Source organism: Thalassophryne amazonica, chromosome 1, assembly GCF_902500255.1.
Source record: "Thalassophryne amazonica chromosome 1, fThaAma1.1, whole genome shotgun sequence".
Lineage (NCBI taxonomy): Eukaryota > Metazoa > Chordata > Actinopteri > Batrachoidiformes > Batrachoididae > Thalassophryne > Thalassophryne amazonica.
In genome coordinates, this window is record NC_047103.1 from 1,540,664 (window position 1) to 1,562,308 (window position 21,645).

A 21,645-nucleotide genomic window follows, 5' to 3' on the forward strand; every position below is an offset into this window, starting at 1 on the left:
GTTAGCCAGATCCATGAACAGTTTGGGACTCGTGTAAACATTGTCCATGTAAATGTGGTACCCAGTACCAAGCGAGGATGGCTGGATCAGGTTCATGACCACATCGTATGACAGCCCATGCTCACTTGTGGTCACAGTCTTGCCTGTGTAAATGGTGAACTTGAGTGTGTAGCCATTACTTGAAACAGCCAAAACAAAAAGTTTCATGCCCCATTTTGTTGGCTTGTCCTTCAAATATTGAGTCATTCCAGTTTTTACCTTCATTGCCACCATCCTTTCATCCACTGCCAGCTCCCTCCTCGGGTGTTAATAAGCCTGGCAGGCACTGAGGATGTCATCATAAAGCGGTTTGACTTGAAACAGTTTGTCATGACCTGCTGTTCCCTGTTTTCTATCATTTTCTACATCCTCATCTGGATCACTTAGGTGGATGTTCCAGAATATCGATCTAAATCTGTCTCTGGACATTACTTTCGCTGGAAAGAGCACAGGCAAAATATTATTTTGTTTCCAGTAGTCCCGGAGACTTGGCAGTGACACCAACGACATGCATATCAGAAGTCCAAAAAATTTGTTCAGATCTTCCATTTCAGTGTCTGTCCAGTTGTATTTTTTGTCAGGTTTTGGATCCATTTAGGTTGTGTTCTGTTTTACTGTCTAGTTTGGTTTGTCTTTATGATCTGTCTTTCTCTTGCTCTGTCTTTCTACTGAGGTTTTCTCTGTCCTGCTCTTTCTTATCTCTCTCTTGGCTCTTGGTGATGGGTATTTCTCTGTCTGACCACACCCTGGTTCTGGGAGCTTCTCCACACACCTGTTCTTGGGTGCTTTATAAGCCTCACTGTTTGCCCTTGTCCCTTGCCAGATCGATGTGCCTTCTGCCTCTTTCCAGCTCAGTTCCTTGTGTTTTTTGCCTTGCCTTGATTGCTTTATCGTGTTTTTTGATTACCTGCCTGTGTACCTCGACCACACCTAAGCCTGATGATTTTGTTACTGTTGCTTCTTTTGGACTGTCTGTCTGTGTATCAACCCCAGCTAACGAACCAAGTAAACGCTTTTACTCCACTAAGCTGTGTACCTGCATCCTGCATTTGTGTCCAGCCTGCTTCACAAGCCAATCCTGATAGATTGATCTGGCCCACGATGGACGCAGCGGATGCAGACATTTTCCAGCGGGTGGTACACCACCACAGCCAGCAGCTAGCTCAACAGGAGCACCAGCTTGCCGCTCTGAACTCTGGTATTAGCGCACTAGCTAAACGGCAAGACACCTTCATGGCCTCTGTGAGCTTTAAGATGGCGTAACTATTGTCTACCATGAAGCATCAGGCTCTCACCACCTCACCATTCCCGGCTTCCTTACTTGTCTCTGATGTCTTTAATGAACTCTCCCAGCCTGAGCAATTTTCTGGAGAGTCAGGGGACGTAAAGCGTTTATCACACAGTGTGAGTTACATTTCGAATTAATGTCACCAATGTTTACATCTGAAAAGGCGAAGACAGGATTCGTGATCACTCACCTGACTGGCCGGGCAGCAGCATGGGCCACAGCTGGGTGAAGCTGCAATTCGCCATATTGCTCCTCCCTCGCAGCTTTCACCAACTCTCTGCAGCAGGTATTCCAACACACCTCTCCTGGGCATGAGGCGCTGATGAAGCTGAAGCAAGGCAATCGCCGGGAGGCTGACTATGCCATAGATTTTCATATTTTGGCCACAAAAAGTGAATGGAATCCCGCGGCGCTCCAGGATGTGTTTTTCCAGGGCCTGAACGACAGCATCCAAAGTCTGCTCATCACAGTGGACCTGCCTGAAAATCTTGATAGATAGATAAACTTTATTGATCTCACAGAGGAGAAATTCACATGTTACGTCAGCTCTTAAGAAAACACACAAGGTGGGTGCAAGTAGAGGAAAATGTTCATCGAACAGCATGTGCAAGGATAAGCAATAATAATACTTGTAACAGTACAAGACATAAGAAATGAGGTAGAAATAGAATATATATATATATATATATATATATATATATATATATATATACACACACACACACACACATACACCCATACGAATATATATAAACATGATTGGGATTGAAAGGGAGATAGGAGCATAGAGATAGGAGCATCTTCTTTACAATATGTGAAATGGAGTTTAGATGTGATAAGGTGACATTAGTGCAGGGATTTGTAAACGAGTTGTTATTGCACATGATTTGTGGACATATTAATATTGCACATGATTTGTGGACATATTATTGCGTGTGGTTATTTCACAGTGTTATTGTACAGTCTGACAGCAGCAGACCTGCGGTATCGTTCCTTCTTGCACTGAGGGTGCCTCAGTCTGTCACTGAATGAGCTGTTCAGCTCCACTACAGTCTGGTGCAGAGGGTGAGAGGAGTTGTTCATGATGGATTTGAGCTTGGTTAACACCCTCCTCTCAGCCACCTCCTCCAGAGAGTCCAGAGGACAGCCCAGGACAGAGCTGGACTTCCTGACCAGCTTGTTCAGTCTCTTTCTCGCCCGCGCTGTGCTGCCCGGGGCCCAACAAACGAAAGCATAGAGGAGAGCAGAGGCTACGACAGAGTCATAGAAGGTCTTAAGCAGAGGCCTGCTCACTCCAAAGGATCTCAGTCTCCTCAGGAGGTGGAGGCAACTCTGGCCTTTTTTGTACAGGGCGTCAGTGTTGTGAGTCCAGTCCAGTTTGTTGTTGAGGTGAATACCCAGGTATTTGAGACTGTCCACAGTCTTTATGTCCTCCCCCTGGATGTTCACTGGTGGATGAGGTGGTGGTTTCCTCCTGAAGTCGATCACCATCTCCTTCATCTTACTGGTGTTGAGACACAAGTGGTTGCGCTCACACCAGTCCACGAAGTCTGTGATGACCAACCGGTACTCCAGCTTGATGACCTCATTGTGGCCAAGTGCTTGCTCATAGGGGGTCGTTTTGACCGTTGGGGTTTTTCATAATTATTGTATGGCCTTGCCTTGCAATGTGGAGCGCCTTGGGGCAACTGTTTGTTGTGATTTGGCGCTATATAAGAAAAAAGTTGATTGAAGTTGATCGCACTGGCGATCAGAACCGATCATCACTTATCTGACCGTCCTCACTGGGACTGCCATCATCCCGCTCCATGGGTTGCCTCCATGGCTGACCGGCCTTCTACCCCCAGTCACACATGGATCTACGCCTCTTCCGGTGTTACTGAACAGTCCATGCAAGTGGGAGGAGCATGTCTCTCCAATGAAGAATGAGAGCGATGCCATGTAGAGAGACTCTGTTATTACTGTGAACGATCAGGTCATGTTCTCACACACTGTCCTGTAAGGGGTGCCCCAGTGAGGCTGAGATCTGTAGTGTGGGTGAGTCAGAGCTCAAATGTTCACAGGATGTTCTTATTGCAGAATTTAAATTTGCTTATGCTACCTTGTCCAACCCTGTGTTTATTGATTCCGGAGCTGATTCTGATCTTATGTTGTCATCTCTCGCCAGGTCCCTCCACCTTAAATTGCACCGGCTATCATGCCCTCTGGCGGTTCATGCTGTGGATGGCCGCGAGTTCGTATGACCAACCCTGAAAATCATACTGAACAAATTAGTTTCCACATATTTGATAAAATGACTCATGTGGCAATACTGAGGGCATCCCTGGCTTCAACACCATAAACCACAACTTGATTGGTCTCAGGGTAAAATTAAGTCATAGGGACCTGCATGTAATGATTCCTGTCTGACAAAGTCTGTTGTACCATCAAGTGTAATTAAGTCAGATCTAGAGGGGGTCCCATCTTGCTACCGTGATCTCGCTGAAGTCTTTAGCAAAGCTAAGGCTAAATCACTTTCACCCCACCGTGAGTATGACTGTGCTATTGACTTTCTCCTGGGGTCTGCCCCCCCCCCGGGCAAGCTGTTCTCTCTGTCTGCACCAGAATGTCTGGCTATGAACACTTATATTCAGGAGTCACTCGCAGCTGGTTTGATTCATCCTTTGTCTTCACACACAGGGGCGGGTTTTTCTTCGTAGAGAGAAAAGATAAGACCCTCCACCCTTGTATTGATTATCGAGGACTGAATGACATCACGATCAAAAATCGATACCCTTTACCACTTATATCCTCTGCATTCGAACTCCTAGAAGGAGCCAAAGTTTTTACAAAGCTGGATTTACGGAACGTGTATCACCTGGTACGCATATGCCCAGGGGACAAATGGAAGACAGTCTTTAGTAGACCCACAGGCCACTACGAATATCTTGTAATGTTGTTTGTTCTTACCAACGCTCCTGCTGTGTTTCAAAATCTTGTAAATGATGTACTGCAGGAGTACCTTAACAAATGTGTCTTTGTTTATCTTGATGACATTCTCATTTACTCACCTGATTTGGAAATTCGCACATACAGGAGGTCCCGACCATTCTCCAAACTCTTCTGCAAAACGGGCTTTTTGTCAAAGCCGAAAAATGTGAGTTCCACCTTTCCACAGTATCATTCTTGGGATTTGTAATTTCTGAGGGGGAGATCCAGATGGATCCTGCTAAGGTTGCAGTGGTTTGTGGTTGGGTCTTTCCAAGTAGCCGTAAGGATGTTCAGAGGTTCCTTGGTTTCGCCAACTTCTATCGTAAGTTTATCCGTAACTTCAGCACTATCGCAGCTCCTCTGCATAATGCTACCTCCTCACAATGGTCTTTTGTGTGGACCCCAGAATGCGAGGAGGTGTTCCAGAACCTAAAGCATCATTTTACAACAGCCCCCGTGCTTCTCCTTCCTGACCCTGCCCGGCAGTTCGTGGTCGAAGTCGATGCATCCAACATTGGTATTGGGGCCATCCTCTCTCAAACAAGGCCCTGCGACAACAAATTACATCCCTGTGCATTTTTGTCCAAGAAACATACGGCTGTTGAACGAAATTACAGCATCGGATATTGCGAACTGCTGGCGGTCAAAGTGGCCTTGGAGGAGTGGCACCATTGGTTGGAGGGGGCACAGTTGCCTTTCTTTGTTTGGACCGACCATAAAAATCTAGCCTATCTCCGCACGGCGAAATGGCTTAACGCTCCACAGGCCAGGTGGGCCATATTCTTCAGCAGGTTCAATTTCATGTTATCTTATCATCCAGGGTCTAAGAATTGGAAGCCAGACGCTCTCTCCCGCCTCGGTGAGTCTTCTGATTCCACGCCTAGTGCTGAAACTATCCTTCCTGAAATCTATTTTGTGTCTGCACTTACTTGGAATATTGAACCTCAAGTAAGGTCAGTGCTAGGTAATACTCCAGCTCCCTCGGACTGTCCCACTGGCAAGTTATTCGTTCCGACTCCTCTTACGGGTGAGGTAATCCGTTGGGGACACGATAGTCGATTCTCATGTCATCCAGGTATCCAGAGTACCATGTTTGTGTTAAAGCAGAGATTTTGGTGGCCACACGTGTTATCTGATGTCCGAGAGTATGTTAATGCCTGTTCTGTTTGTGCTATGCATAAATCCTCCACTCGCCCTCCAGCAGGTGCCCTGTTACCTCTGTCCATTCCTGTCTGACCATGGACACATATCTCTGTTGACTTTGTGACTGGGTTGCCAGTTTCTAGTGGCAACTCTGTAATTATGATTGTTGTGGATCATCTGTCCAAAATGGTTCATTCTGTACCTTTGCCTAGGCTCCCCTCAGCCTGGGAAACGGCCAAGGCTCTTTTAACTCATGTCTTTAGGCTTTACGGGTTACCGCAGGATATTGTCTTTGATCGGGGTCCTCAGTTTGTTTCACAATTTTGGAGGGAGTTCTGACGTCTTCTTGGGGTCACATCCAGCCTTACATCCGATTATCATCCCCAAGCTAATGGACAAACAGAATGTCTCAACCAAGACCTTGAAAAGGGTCTCTGAATCCTGGTCTCTCAATGTCCTGCCTCTTGGTCCTATCAGTTACCATAGATTGAACTAGCCCACAACAGTCTTCCTTCATCCTGCCTCTGGTTTTTCACCGTTTCATGTGGTTTTTGGTCATCAACCATCCTTGTTTACTTCCACAGATCTATGTTCACCAGTACCTTCAGCTCTGGAATTCATCTTACATTGCCAGTCAACCTGGGAGTGGGCCCGAAAAGCCTTACTGCGGTTTTCACAGGCATACAAGACAGTGGCAGATTGCAAACGGTTGATAGCGCCCTCCTACACCCCAAGACAATAGGTTTGGCTTTCTACACGCCACATGCCACTGCGAGGAGTGCCTTGGAAAATGGCTCCCAGGTTCGTTGGTCCGTTCCCGGTATCCAAAATCATTTACCCTGTCTCTGGTCGTCTCCGCCTTCCAAGGTCCATGAGGGTTCACCCAACATTTCATGACAGCCACCTGAAACCTGTATGGTCCAGCCCTTTGTGCCTGCCTGCCGATCCCCCGCCACCAACCCGGTTAGTGGATGAGGGGCCCGTCTTCACGGTGCAGTGCCTTCTGGGCTCCTGGTGGCGGGGTCATGGTTTCCAGTATTTGGTGGATTGGGAAGGTTATGGCCCCAAGGAGCAGTCCCGGTTTGTTTTGGATCCCTCCCTTATTCGTGAGTTTCATACTTCTCACCCTTCTGCTCCTGGGCCGTCAGGGGGGTGGCCCTTGAGGGGGAGTACTGTCCGGGTTTGGATTGCCACCACTGAGCTGTGTACCTGCGTCCTGCATTTGTGTCCACCATGCTTCACCAGCCAATCCCGATCCCTAGTGCCTTGTTTTTGCAGCAATTTTATTGGTGTTGGTGCAAATTGTTCTAATTGTATCAGTTGTAAAAAAAAAAAAAGAAAAAGGTGTTTTGGACTTTGGGTGGAAAGTATGTCAACCTTAACTCCTGGTGTTCTCTGAGGCTGAAATCTGCTTACTGCTGGACCGGTGTCTGCGTCCTCCTCCATGTTCCAGCAGTCAGCACTGGCGCGTGTCTCTGCTGCGCATCCAAGCGGAGATCTGGATCTGGAAACAGAAGCGCTCACGCTCTGGCCCCCTGTTCAGATCTCTGTGCGCATGTTGGTGGATCCACCTGCTTTGGTTGCTCCTCCAGAACAGAAGAGGGATCATCTCTTTCAGCACCATAATCCTCACTGTCTGTTTCAGACTCTGACGACGCACTGCGCACTCCGTCTTCCTCCAGTTCAAAATTAATTGAAGCGCTTTCTCCACATTCATAAAATGCCTCATTTTTACAAAAAACAAAACAGACAACAACAAAACACTACCCACACATGCTTTCCACCAGTAATAAAGAGAAAGCGACCACACAATCAGACCCACGTGGGGTTGGCGGGCTGTGATTAAACACACGTGAGGTTAGTGAACACACGTGGGATTTGTGACTTCTGACTGGTGGAAAATTCACGAGCCAGCCAACCAATGAGGAAGAAGGAGTCATATTTCTTCCCACTGCTGTCGCTGCTGCAGTAGAGAAGGAAATTATCCTTTTGGCTGTGTGTGTGTACATAAACACGCAGTGAAAAATGACAATAATATTCATGAACAGACAGTGAGGATTCTGAGGCTGAAATCATTCCAGTTGGACTACTGTTGGATTAACCATGGAATTGATCAGCTGGTCTCTGAACGCTGTTGTCACCATCTTTTCTACAAGAAGGTCAGGACCGGGGGATCCTACCTGCCCAGATGGAACGTATCCTGCAGGCTATGTTCTCGACTTCTGGGGGTCGTGGCGTGTGCTTGCGCCATTCTCTGTGGAGGACATCGAGGATTTATTCATATTGGTCTTATGGTAGCAGGGCTGGTACTTTCTGGCTTATGTGCTGCCCTGATCTACCAGAAAATCGGCAAGACAGCGGAATCAAGAACCACGGCCCCTCGCTTGTCCGTCATGATTAACGAGGTGGGCAAGGCAATGCATTCTCAGACTGCGATGACTCTTGAACTCAGACGCAAATTGGATGACATCTTGGAGTAGATGCGCGCCTTGCAGATGAAGATTTCGGATGGTGGGGAATATTCTTAATTCATAATTGGGATTTGGTTGTTCAAGTGAAGGTGTAAAAAGTGTTTTTCACTGCTCAAACCACAACACAGCAGGCTTATCAGCCTGAAGGACAAATTGCCCTGCTGTTTTCCTCCAGAGGAATGTCTTTGGCCTTGGTGAACATTTGGCTGTTTCTTATCTCAACTCACAAAGACAATAAACTGTTTCACAGGACTAAAGCATGCTCCACTCCCTCTCCCCACCCCCTCCTACCCCATCACACACCCTCCACTCCAGCTTCTGCTCATGTCATCCCTTCCCTTCTGCGGGTGCGGCACGGTTTTAGGTGCGGCAGGTCCCCGTTCTCCCCCCAAGCTGACAGTGGCGTAACTCAGGGTTGCTGTGAGACCTTCACCCACTTGCCTCAATTTGGATAACGGACTTCTTCAAACTTAGTGCACATAAACAATGTCAAATGTGTATGTGCTGTCTTTAATTCTGATGTGTGCCATTATTACGGTAAACAAGTAATAATTTTGGACTAATTGCTGTCTGAAGTAATTGGAGTGTAAACATAATTTCTACACTATGAGATCAATAAAGTATATCTCATCTCATGAAAATGCATGGTGTAAAAGAATACTCATAAGTCAAGTTATACGAGGCCTATTACTGTAATTTAAAAAGTATTATAAAAGGTGAAGTCTCCACGATCAACACACATTTAAAAGGGAGCCTCAGAGTGCGGCAGATTGAGGGTTACGTCCGCTAATTAGGTCATGTGACTTTTTACATGAGGGCATGTCATTCGACTCCAGAGGGTTAACATTGTCCTGAGCTCCGGATCTTCCCCAATATGTGGAACCAAGGACTGATAACAAACGTGAGCCTAATAGGACCGTGGAGTCTGTGTCAACAGCAACCCTTCCAAACTGTTGGAAAGTGGGTTGGAGCAAAAAACATATGACATCATAAAGTCATGTACATAAGCAACAAGGTGCACTGTAATACCCCCGTCACACTAGAGGCCAAATGAGCCAGAATGGAAAGCTGACCCACATTTGGGAAGTGTTTAGGTGCATTCCAACAGTTGTGCAGCCAGGCCCTGAATGTTGAGCACATGCCCTCAGCTATTGAGGTGGACTCTAACTGCATTCTAAATATTCTCATGGTGTCAAAACAGCATTCGAAACAGTCTGATCGCATTGGAGGGCAAGTCGCCATGGACAGGCACGTCAACTCCTGCCGGCATGTCCTGATTGTGGCAGGATGAGCCGCACTTCACCCCGGTATGTCCTGTTCGAGGTGCGCAAAGGAATATTGTAATGTGCAAAGTCTCGGGATGCATTCATATTGTGAAGTAGACGTAAACATTGCACAATCATACTGAAAACACCGTGTGTCGCTGTGAAGTCCATGTGTCCCAGAGCTGTGGGCTGAGCGCGCATCTGAACGGTCTGTCACAGCTGTACTACACATCGTATGACAGATATATTTATTAGTCCATCTCATGAGGTACATCTGTATCTGTATTATAATGTTAATATGGCTGTAACAGCCCTTTCAGACGCTGTGCTGCGAGGCACTCTGTCACACCGCCGTGGGGCACCGCGCACACATCTGAACTGAAGTAGAAGAGTGAGGAAAGCCACCGAGATACCCAGACAACCAGAAGAAGTTATAGGCTTACATGGCTATGATGGAGGAAATTATGCACAGTGCATGTTTGCATTTTGTATCACCAGTTATCCATCTTCATGATGAAGTAGTATAGAGGAGGATTTGTCTTAAAAAGAAGACCTGAAAGTTTAGCTACAAATTGCTAGAAGGTACATCTGAGATGCAGGCCTGGATTTGATCTGTTTTGGTGAAAGAAAATCCTTCTCTGCTCTACCTCCACTATGAAGCTAAGAGTAGTGATGCAAAATGCAAAGCTTGCACTGTGCACAATTTCTCCATCACAGCCACATAAGCCATAACTTTCCTGGGTTGTCGGGGTGTCTTCAGATTCAGACGAATCAGAATCAGAATCGCCTTATTGTCATTGTAATTTGCATTACAACGAGATTTGAGTGCAACTACAAAAAGGTGTGCTTTCCGTGGTGCAAGTAATTTTTAGCCAATATGAAAGATAGTAAAATTTAACAGTAAAGTTTTTACAATATATGTACAATTAATGCAAACATAAGGTAAAATAAAATAAAATGTGGACCAAGTAAAATGTAAACAAGAATATATACAACTGTGGAATCATAGTGCATGGGAATATGGCACATGGTTACAGATATTGCCACAAGAAACCTGAAGGTGCGGATTAGAGTGATTTGTTATTGTTCAGTGCAGTGATCGCTCTGGGAGAAAGCTGTCCCTAAGTCTGTTTGTCCTAGTTTTGATTGACCTATACCGTCGCTGGAGGGTCGTAGGTCAAACAGGTGGTTGCTGGGGTGGGATTGTGTCTTGCTGATGCTGGCAGAACTGCTGAGGTAGCGAGAGCTGGCAATGATCTCCAGGCTGGACAGAGAGCAGCCAGTGACCCCCTGGGCCGTGTTGATCACCCTCTGCAGCGCTCTCCGTCTGCTGCTGAGCACGCCCTGTACCACGCTTTGATGCAGTACGTCAGGATGCTCTCAATGGTGGCTCTGTAGAACAACACCAGCAGCTTCTCCTCCAGATTGTTCCTCCTGAGCACCCTCAGGAAGTGGAGTCCCTGCTGGCAATGTCCCTCCAGGCTGGGCAGAGGAGCAGCCAGTGACCCCCTGGGTCCGGTTGATCACCCTCTGCAGCACTCTCCTGTCTGCTGCTGATCACCCCCTGTACCACGCTGTGATGCAGTACGTCAGGTGCTCATGATGGTGGCTCTTAGAACACACCAGCAGCTTCTCCTCCAGATTGTTCCTCCATAGCACCCTCAGGAAGTGGAGTCCACTGCTGGCAATGTCCTCCAGGCTGGGCAGAGAGCAGCTAGTGATCCCCTGGGCCGTTTTGATCACCCTCTGCAGCACTCTCCTGTCTGCTGCTAAGCACCCCCCGTAGCACGCTGTGATGCAGTATGTCAGGATGCTCTCGATGGTTGGCTCTGTAGAACAACACCAGGCACGCTTCTCCTCCAGATGTTTCTCCTGAGCACCCTCAGGAAGTGGAGTTCGCTGCGGGGCTTTCGTCACCACTGTGGTGTTGGCAGTCGGCAGGAGAGGCTGTCAGAGAGACTGTCTGGTGGCTTTCCTCACTCTTCTCCTTCTTGCACAGTCACTCAGTTTTTGAGAACTGTCTACTCCATGCAGATTTACTATAAAGTGCCATACTGTTTGTATTTCTTTGTAATTAAAGTAGATGTTAAATGTAATAAAGTCCAAGACCATATTCAGTGGCAGCTTTACCATCAGACAGCCTCGTCCACAACTACCACAAAAGACTTCAAGCTGTCAGTGATGTTAAAGGGGCAAACACACAGTATTAAGAACAGGGGGGATTAAACTTTGGATCAGGGTCATTTGGGTAGTTCCTCCTGTCATTTGATTTTAAAAAGAGGGAACCAGTTGTTTGACAATAAATGGCTTCACCCAACCACTAACCATGAGTGGGGGAAAAAAAAGTTTTTGTGTTGTCCTTCTATTCTCTTAAAAATGGCCAAAAAAAAAAGCAAAAACTCTGCCAGGGTTATGTAACGTTTGAGCACAACTGTAGTCCTGCACCCTGAGAACCGCAAAGCCCGGGCGGTACGTAAGGTTTAATTAGGTCAGCTAGGTAGGGAGGTGCCAGTCCATGAGCAGTTTTACAGACGAGTAGCAGAACCTTAAAATCTGATCTCACTGGGACAGGAAGCCAGTGAAGAGACGCCAAAAATGGGTGTAATGTGGTCGAACTTTCTGCTTTCATGTCAAAACTACTGGCTGCAGCATTTTGAAGGAAATTGTAGACCCCTAATGCTGCACTGCGGGCAAACCAGAAAATAGAACATTGCCGTAGTCTCAATCTAGAAGAGATAAATGCATGGATCAGGGTCTCAGCATCAGCCATAGACAGGATGGGACGAATCTTCGCTATATTTTGCAGGGTGGAAGAAAGCAGAGTCTCATAATATTTCTAATGTGGAGGTCAAAGGACAATGTAGGTTCAAAATTACCCCAGGTTCCTCACTTTGTCAGTCTGATGTATGACACATGAGCCGAGCCCTGAGCGTTAACTGGTCAAATTGATGCCGATGTCTCACTGTATCAACTGCAGCACTGAGATCTAACAGCAACAGAACTGTAGTGGTGTCCAAATCCATTGTAAGCAGACGATCATTCACCACTTTAGTGAGAGCCGTCTCTGTGGAATGATATTTTCTAAAAGCAGACTGCAGTGGCTCAAGAGATTATCTCAGTAAGATAGTCTACAGAGCTGCCATGACACCACTTTTTTCCAGAATTTTAGAGTAAAATGATAGATTTGATATCGGCCAATAGTTTTTCAATACACTAGGGTCAAGATTAGATTCTTAAGTAATGGTTAATCACTGCAGATTTGAAACATTTAGAACAGATCCAGAAGTTAAGAAAGATTAATAATTTCCAGCACAATCGGCCCACGATGTGGACCACAGGTCCTTAAACAGTTTTGTTGGTATAGGATCAAATAAACAGGTTGTGCTTTTTGTTGATGTTACGAGTTTCATCAGCATGCCGAGGAGAGATACTGTCAAATTCTGTAATCTAGGTAATACCTCAGTAATGGCGCCTACATCACTTAGCAGGGTGTAGTGGCTGGATAACGCATGTTGGGATATGTTTAACCTAATGTCTTCTATTTTCCTCTTCGCAGTAATCAAGGAAATCTTGTGCGAATGTAAAGGAGGGTGGAACTACATACAGGTGGTTGTCCATGAATAAGTGTTGCCACCGTGTCGAACAAGAACTTGAGTTATGTTTGTTTTTGTTGATCAAATCAGAGTAATAGGTCCACTTTGTAGGATTTAGTCCCATCTCACATATATGGATCTCAACACGATATTATATCTCAAAATACATATTAGTGTTGCCAGCTGATACGGTATACAGCCATTAAATGATGGCCTTTGTAATGATGTTGTGTTGATGAGAATTGTACCCTGTAGCTGTGGCGCTGCTGTTGAGAAGGAGGACCATTCTGGCTGGATGTTACGTGGCCCCCTATGAATTCACCCCCGACCATGATCAGATTGTTTCAAATCTGTTGGGGTGCTGTCTCCAGTATTTAGAATGCAGTCAGACTGCACTGAAACGCCGTTCGACATTTTTCCACCTCGAACGCACCTCAGCATTTGGGCTGGCCTTGCGACTGTGCCCGACTGTTCTGTCAGAATGTTGTCCGTTGTTTTTTGACTGCACCTTGACACTTCCTGAATGTGTGTTGACTTTCATTCAGTCTGATTTGGCTTCATTCGTGCTTATTCTTGCTGAGTGTGGTGGGCCCTAAGCCATGGGCAAAAAACACACAGATGTCTTTCCCCAAAGCAGGAGGTCAGACAGGGACATCAGTTGAGTCAACTCATCTCCACATCACATCAATTGAATGTCCAAATCACTGGAACAGTTGTGCAGCACCGTGGCGTCACTCTATTGGACACAGAAACCAAAGCTGTTTTTGGCAGATGACCTGTGTTGCTGTCTCCAACCAACGAAGGACAACAACTTGACCTTCGACGCAATTTCTCCCAATACCTGGACCTCGCCATGAATCTAACTAGAACAAAAATGATGATATTCAAAAAGGACCCAGTGTCCAGCCACCAATATCATTTCTTCCTGGATCAGACGGTCCGAGAACACAAAAGGACCTGAGAGACGAGGACAAGAAGGGCTTTTTATGACATCAAAAAGAACATCAAAGTAGATAGTCCCAATTCAAATCTGGCTCCAAATATTGGACTCCCTCACAGATACCCAGAGAGAGATATAAACAGAGAAAGAACAAAACAAGCAAATATGTGTGTTTCTCTGGCATTCATGGACGGTGTAATAAAGCTGCAGAAAAATGATACTGTTGGAAAATTAACACTTTTCACTGGACTGTTTTATGACAGCCATGAAAAATAAAAACAGATTTTTTAAAAAAACCTTTGCAGGGACTGAAAAAAGTCACATGACTGTTGTCCTGTTCTCACTTTGTCCTCCTCTGACTGGACTGGGGCTCAGACTACAATTAAAGGAAAAAAGGTCAAACTGTGGTTAGTCCCACAATGAACTTAATGTATCTACTTATATACTAAACGTTCCACGTGTGGTGTTTTCATGGCGGTGCTGTCAGAACACGCAGCGAAAACAAAACAAAACAACACAAAAAAACATGTACACATGATCCAAACTGAATGTTCACCTACAGAAACATGGAAAAGGGTTCATTTTATTTACTAGTTTTGTCTCCGTGGGGATGGTTTTTAGTTAGTTAGTTGTCACCATAACAGTAATCAGGGCTCAGATTACTTGTATGACATGGCATGTCCTTTCAGAGACAGACGAGCTTCATGTCCACTTGTCCTGAATTGACGGAGTTTTCAGAAGCCCAGAATGAACCATCAGCCACAGGAGAAGTAGAAGACAAATCTCTCCACCTGATCGCTCAGATTTGAACAAGCACAAAACTTTCTGATGAACTCGGTGGACATCAGCTGACAAGAAACTCATTTTGCACTTTATAAAATTAACTTTATTCATAAAAATCTCCACACACCGCCCTGGTCTTTTTGCACGGGTTTGCATGATACAGAAATGATATCACTTTTTTTATTCCTGCATTCACGTTCAAACTCACGCCACTCCGTCATGTGTCAGTGGACAATCTGCTGTTGCCGCGGTGAAAACAAGCTGGTCTTTGCGCTCCTGTCGGGTGGTCATGGGGTGCTCTGTGAGGTGCTTTTTATGTGGTATTTGTGAGTCTTCTGGGCTTGAAGACTCTCCTTCGGAAATCAGGTGCAGCTCCATACTTCATGGCGACCATTGTGATTGTGGCGGTTTGTGAGAGGATACTGAGTCGACCTTGTAATGTCCTGGTGGCAGCTGAGTGCGTCTGTGGTGTCATGCGGCGTTCAATATGATTTCATGACCACACAAGGATCGGTGGACAGACCTCGTCCCTGTGTAAAGGTGGTTTTAGGGTTGTTTTGAGGTTACAAATTTGGTTTGGGGGTTCAAAGTTCTTGGTATTTTGATGTTTGAGTTTGGACCTGATTTAGCATGTAACTGCCATTCTGGGTCAACCCTCCATTTGTAGGCATGTTGCTGGTGTATGTGATAATTCCCACAATCCCTCTGCTGCTGCTCATCCTGGTGGCTTCTGGGACATGCTGTTTTCAGATGGTAAATAGAAGGTAAGACACACACACAAAAGTCCAAACTGAACATGCATGTCAAAAAAAGTACAGATGTACTGAATTAAAAAAATAAACAGGCTGTAAACACAAACATACAAACACACTCTGTCAACACACAAACACAGGCTGTAAACAAATAAACACAGACTGTAAATAAACAAACACAGGCTGTAAAAAAATAAACACAGACTGTAAATAACAAACACAGGCTGTAAACACACATCTAGCCACATGGGGTGTGCAGCCAGTACATTCTGAGTGCCGTTCCCAAGCCTGGATAAATTAAATCAAATCAATTTTATTTATATAGCGCCAAATCACAACAAACAGTCGCCCCTAGACGCTTTATATTGTAAGGCAAGGCCATACAATAATTACAGAAAAACCCCAACGGTCAAAACGACCCCCTGTGAGCAAGCACTTGGCGACAGTGGGAAGGAAAAACTCCCTTTTAACAGGAAGAAACCTCCAGCAGAACCAGGCTCAGGGAGGGGCAGTCTTCTGCTGGGACTGGTTGGGGCTGAGGGGAGAGAATCGGGAAAAAGACATGCTGTGGAAGAGAGCAGAGATTAATCACCAATGATTAAAAGCAGAGTGGTGCATACAGAGCAAAAAGAGAAAGAAACAGTGCATCATGGGAACCCCCCAGCAGTCTAAGTCTATAGCAGCATAACTATGGGATGGTTCAGGGTCACCTGATCCAGCCCTAACTATAAGCTTTAGCAAAAAGGAAAGTTTTAAGCCTAATCTTAAAAGTAGAGAGGGTGTCTGTCTCCCTGATCTGAATTGGGAGCTGGTTCCACAGGAGAGGAGCCTGAAAGCTGAAGGCTCTGCCTCCCATTCTACTCTTACAAACCCTAGGAACTACAACTAAGCCTGCAGTCTGAGAGTGAAGCGCTCTATTGGGGTGATATGGTACTATGAGGTATAAATGAGGAGGGTTGCGTGAGGAAGGGCATCCGGCGTAAAACAAGCCAACCGAACTATGCAGACTAAGAATCGAATTTCCATACCGGATCGGTCGCAGCCCGGGTTAACAACGTCCGCCACCGGTGCTGTTGCCAAACAGGGTGCCGGTGGAAATTGGGCTGCTGGACAAAGATGACGAAGAAGAGGAGGAGAACGTTTCCACAGACAGCAGCAGAAGAAGAAAACTACGAAGGGTGGAAGGGGGTAGAAGGGTGGAAATGAGAGTGGGGACTTTGAATGTTGGTAGTATGACTGGTAAAGGGAGAGAGCTGGCTGATATGATGGAGAGGAGAAATGTAGACATATTGTGTGTGCAAGAGACCAAGTGGAAGGGAAGTAAGAGCAAGAGCATCGACGGTGGGTACAAGTTGTTGTACCATGGTGAGGACAGGAAGAGAAATGGTGTTGGGGTCATTTTAAAGGAAGAGTATGTTAAAAGTGTGTTGGAGGTTAAGCGAGTGTCTGACAGGGTGATGAGTGTGAAGTTGGAAATTGAAGGGGTGATGATGAATATCATCAGTGCATATGCCCCACAGGTAGGTTGGGAGATGAAGCGAAAGAAGATTTCTGGAGTATGTTGATGAGATGTTGGAGAGTGTGCCCAAGCATGAAAGAGTGGTGATAGGAGCGGACTTCAGTGGGCATGTTGGTGAAGGGAACAGAGGTGATGAGGAAGTAATGGGTAGATATGGTATCAAGGATAGGAATGGGGAAAGACAGATGGTAGTTGATTTTGCAAAAAGGATGGAAATGGCTGTGGTGAATACCTACTTTAATAAAAGGGAGGAGCACAGGGTAACATAAGAGTGGAGGAAGGAGCACACAGGTGGACTACATTCTTTATAGGAGATGCAAGCTAAAAGAAATCAGAGACTGTAAGGTGGTGGCAGGAGTGAGTGTCGTTAGACAGCATAGGATGGGTGTTTGTAGGATGACCTTAGAGGTAAAGAAGAAGAGAGTGAGAGCTCAAGAAAGGATCAGATGGTGGAAGCTGAAGGAGGAAGACTGTTGGGTGTGCAGGTGAGAGAAGCACTGGCTGGAGGGGAAGCAATTTTGGACAACTGGAAAAGTACTGCAGATGTGGTGAGGGAGACAGCTAAGACAGTACTGGGTATGACATCTGGACAGTGGAAGGAAGACAAGGAGACCTGGTGGTGGAATGAAGAGGTCCAGGAAAGCATAAGGAGAAAAAGGTTGGCGAAAACGTTTTGGGATAGTCGGAGAGATGAAGAAAGTAGACAGGAATACAAGGAGATGCGACGTAAGGCGAAAACAGAAGTGGCAAAAGCAAAGGAAAAGGCATATTGCGAGCTCTACAAGAAGTTGAATAGTAAGGAAGGAGAAAAGGACTTGCACCGATTGGCCAGACAGAGGGACAGAGCTGGAAAGGATGTGCAGCAGGTTAGGGTGGTAAAAGATGCACATGGCAATGTGCTGACAAGTGAGGAGTGTGTGCTGAGAAGGTGGAGGGGATATTTTGAAGAGCTGATGAATGAAGAAAATGAGAGAGAGAAAAGGCTGGATGAGTGGTGAGAGTAAATCAGGAAGTACAAGAGATTAGCAAGGAAGAAGTGAGGGCTGCTATGAAGAGGATGAAGAGTGGAAAGGCAGTTGGTCCAGATGACATTCCAATGGAGGCATGGAAATGTCTAGGAGAGATGGCAGTAGAGTTTCTAACCAGATTGTTTAATAAAATCTTGGAAAGTGAGAGGATGCCTGAGGAGTGGAGACGAAAGTGTGCTGGTTCTATTTTCAAGAACAAGGGTGATGTGCAGAGCTGCAGTAAGTACAGAGGCATAAAGCTGATCAGCCACAGCATGAAGTTATGGAAAGAGTAGTAGAAGCTAGGCTTCGAAAACGGGTAAAGATCTGTGAGCAGCAATAGGTTTCATGCCGAGAAAGAGAACTACAGATGCAATGTTTCTCTGAGAATACTGTTGGAAAAGTACAGAGAAGGACAGAAAGAGTTACATTGTGTGTTTGTGGACTTAGAAAAAGCTTATGATAGGGTGCCAAAGAGAAGAGTTGTGGTATTGTATGAGGAAGTCTGGAGTGGCAGAGAAGTATGTTAGGGTAGTGCAGGACATGTACAAGAATAGTGTTACAGCGGTGAGATGCGCAGTCGAATGACAGCCTCATTCAAGGTGAGGTGGGTTACACCAAGATCCAGCTCTGAGTCCCTTTCTTGTTTGCAGTGGGTATGGACAGGTTGACAGATGAGATCAGACAGGAGTCCCCATGGACTATTATGTTTGCAGATGACCATTGTGATCTGTTAGTGAGAGTAGAGAGCACGTTGAGTCTAGTCTGGAGAGGTGGAGATATGCTTTGGAGAGAAGGGGAATGAAAGTCAGTAGTAGGTAGAAAGTACTTTATTGAGCAAGTTTAAAACTTTTACATTGCGCACATTCATCTTTGAAATCCGTACATTAATCAAAGGGAGTAGAATGAGTAAAACGTATATTTTCTACCCCCTTTCACATGTTTATTTTCGACTACGCAGACAAGAATAAAATAAAATTAAAAAAAAAATTTGAGCTCATCATTACCATATAAACACACACCTTAGCATTATACATATCAACATGTATTTACATAAATACACTACCTCTATACACAATACCCTTACATACACCAATACACACACTAGATTCAATGAGATTTGACAGTATAACACTTTTAATCCACAAACATGCACACCTGTATGTTATACTAAGAATTATATTATTCAGTTTTCATATTTTTTTAATATTTTGAGTTTTAAATTTCTTTTGAATTGATGTACTGTAGTACATACTTGATGTCCTCAGTTAGATTATTCCATAAATCCACCCCATGTCTCGTAAGGCACATTTGTTTCATTGTTACATAATTGTTACAACTTAATGTTTCATACATTAAGTTGTATCCTTAGTAACGTGATCGTTGGCATCAGATTTGGCTCTCTGTTGGGACCTGTTTACACAAGAGACTGCTACCTGCTGCTTTGGACTTGAAATTAACAGTCTTTTTCAAGACTTTTTTACCTTTTACTTTTTTTTTTTTTTACTTTTTTACTGTGCTCCAACGCCTAAGGAAGACCTCTAACGGTCGAAACATCGCGACGGAGCACTTTTATCAGCTAACTTTCATCAGCGTTGGCAAGCTATCTAGCTTGCTAACGCTTTCGTTTTTATTTTTTTTTATTTATTTATTTTATTTTTTTCTCTTTTAGCACTGTTGTCGTGCGTTATCTGTGCTGCTCCACAGCGTGTTTTAGTTGATTTTTATTTTATTTTAGCACCGTTGTCGTGCGTTGCCTGTGCTGCTTCATGGCCTGTTTGGTGCCTTGATTGGGGCACTCCTTCTGCTGAATCACCTTTAAATTATTTACACATTATTCACTTCGTTGTGTTTTTAGGAATCCACTAGGTTGCGTAGCTACTAGCTCTTAGCCGATTTAGCATGGCGGCTTCTCCTGTCTCACCCGCACTTTTCTGCTCTGGGTGTGAAATGTTTAGTTATTCCTCGGCCTCCTTTAGCAGTAACGGTACTTGTAATAAGTGCAGCTTATTCGTAGCTTTGGAGGCCAGGCTGGGCGAATTGGAGACTCGGCTCCGCACCGTGGAAAATTCTACAGCTAGCCAGGCCCTGTAGTCGGTGCGGACCAAGGTAGCTTAGCCGCCGTAGTTTCCCCCCTGGCAGATCCCGGCAGTCGGGAAAGCAGGCTGACTGGGTGACTGTGAGGAGGGAAGCGTAGCCCTAAACAGAAAGCCCCGTGTACCCGTCAACCCGTTCACATCTCTAACTGTTTTTACCCACTCGACGATACACCCGCCCGAGGATCAAACTCTGGTTATTGGCGACTCTGTTTTGAGAAATGTGAAGTTAGCGACACCAGCAAGCATTGTCCAATTGTCTTCCGGGGGCCAGAGCAGGCGACATCGAAGGACATTTGAAATTGCTGGCTAAGGCTAAGCGTAAATTTGGTAAGATTGTAATTCACGTCGGCAGTAATGACACCCGGTTACGCCAATCGGAGGTCACTAAAATTAACATTAAATCGGTGTGTAACTTTGCAAAAACATGTCTGACTCTGTAGTTTTCTCTGGGCCCCTCCCCAATCAGACCGGGAGTGAACATGTTAGCCGCATGTTCTCCTGAATTGCTGGCTGTCTGAGTGGTGTCCAAAAAATGAGGTGGGCTTCATAGATAATTGGCAAAGCTTCTGGGGAAAACTGGTCTTGTTAGGAGAGACGGCATCCATCCCACTTTAGATGGAGCAGCTCTCATTTCTAGAAATCTGGCCAATTTTCTTAAATCCTCCAAACCGTGACTATCCAGGGTTGGACCAGGAAGCAGAGTTGTAGTCTTACACACCTCTCTGCAGCTTCTCTCCCCCTGCCACCCCTCATTACCCCATCCCCGTAGAGACGGTGCCTGCTCCCAGACTACCAATAACCAGCAAAAATCTATTTAAGCATAAAAATTCAAAAGAAAAAATAATATAGCACCTTCAATTGCACCACAGACTAAAACAGTTAAATGTGGTCTATTAAACATTAGTCTCTCTCTTCTAAGTCCCTGTTGGTAATGATATAATAATTGATCAACGTATTGATTTATTCTGCCTAACAGAAACCTGGTTACAGCAGGATGAATATGTTAGTTTAAATGAGTCAACACCCCCGAGTCACACTAACTGTCAGAATGCTCGTAGCACGGGCCGAGGAGGAGGATTAGCAGCAATCTTCCATTCCAGCTTATTAATTAATCAAAAAACCCCAGACAGAGCTTTAATTCATTTGAAAGCTTGTCTCTTAGTCTTGTCCATCCAAATTGGAAGTCCCAAAACCAGTTTTATTTGTTATTATCTATCGTCCGCCTGGTCGTTACTGTGAGTTTCTCTGTGAATTTTCAGACCTTTTGTCTGACTTAGTGCTTAGCTCAGATAAGATAATTATAGTGGGCGATTTTAACATCCACACAGATGCTGAGAATGACAGCCTCAACACTGCATTTAATCTATATTAGACTCTATCGGCTTTGCTCAAAAAGTAAATGAGTCCACCCACCACTTTAATCATATCTTAGATCTTGTTCTGACTTATGGTATGGAAATAGAAGACTTAACAGTATTCCCTGAAAACTCCCTTCTGTCTGATCATTTTTAATAACATTTCCATTTACCCTGATGGACTACCCTGCAGTGGGGAATAAGTTTCATTACACTAGAAGTCTTTCAGAAAGCACTGTAACTAGGTTTAAGGATATGATTCCTTCGTTATGTTCTCTAATGTCATATACCAACACAGAGCAGAGTAGCTACCTAAACTCTGTAAGGGAGATAGAGTATCTCGTCAATAGTTTTACATCCTCTTTGAAGACAACTTTGGATGCTGTAGCTCCTCTGAAAAGAGAGCTTTAAATCAGAAGTA

General features: G+C 45.1%; 1 protein-coding gene across 1 annotated transcript in view; it reads left to right on the forward strand.

Moving 5' to 3' along the window:
• Positions 1-21,645, forward strand: part of LOC117518808 (chondrolectin-like) — a 78,783-nt gene that overhangs the window by 47,444 nt on the left and 9,694 nt on the right. Inside the window, exon 9 of the mRNA XM_034180049.1 lies at positions 15,160-15,256. Coding sequence (XP_034035940.1) covers positions 15,160-15,256 — 97 coding nt within the window. The remainder of the gene's footprint in view (positions 1-15,159; positions 15,257-21,645) is intronic.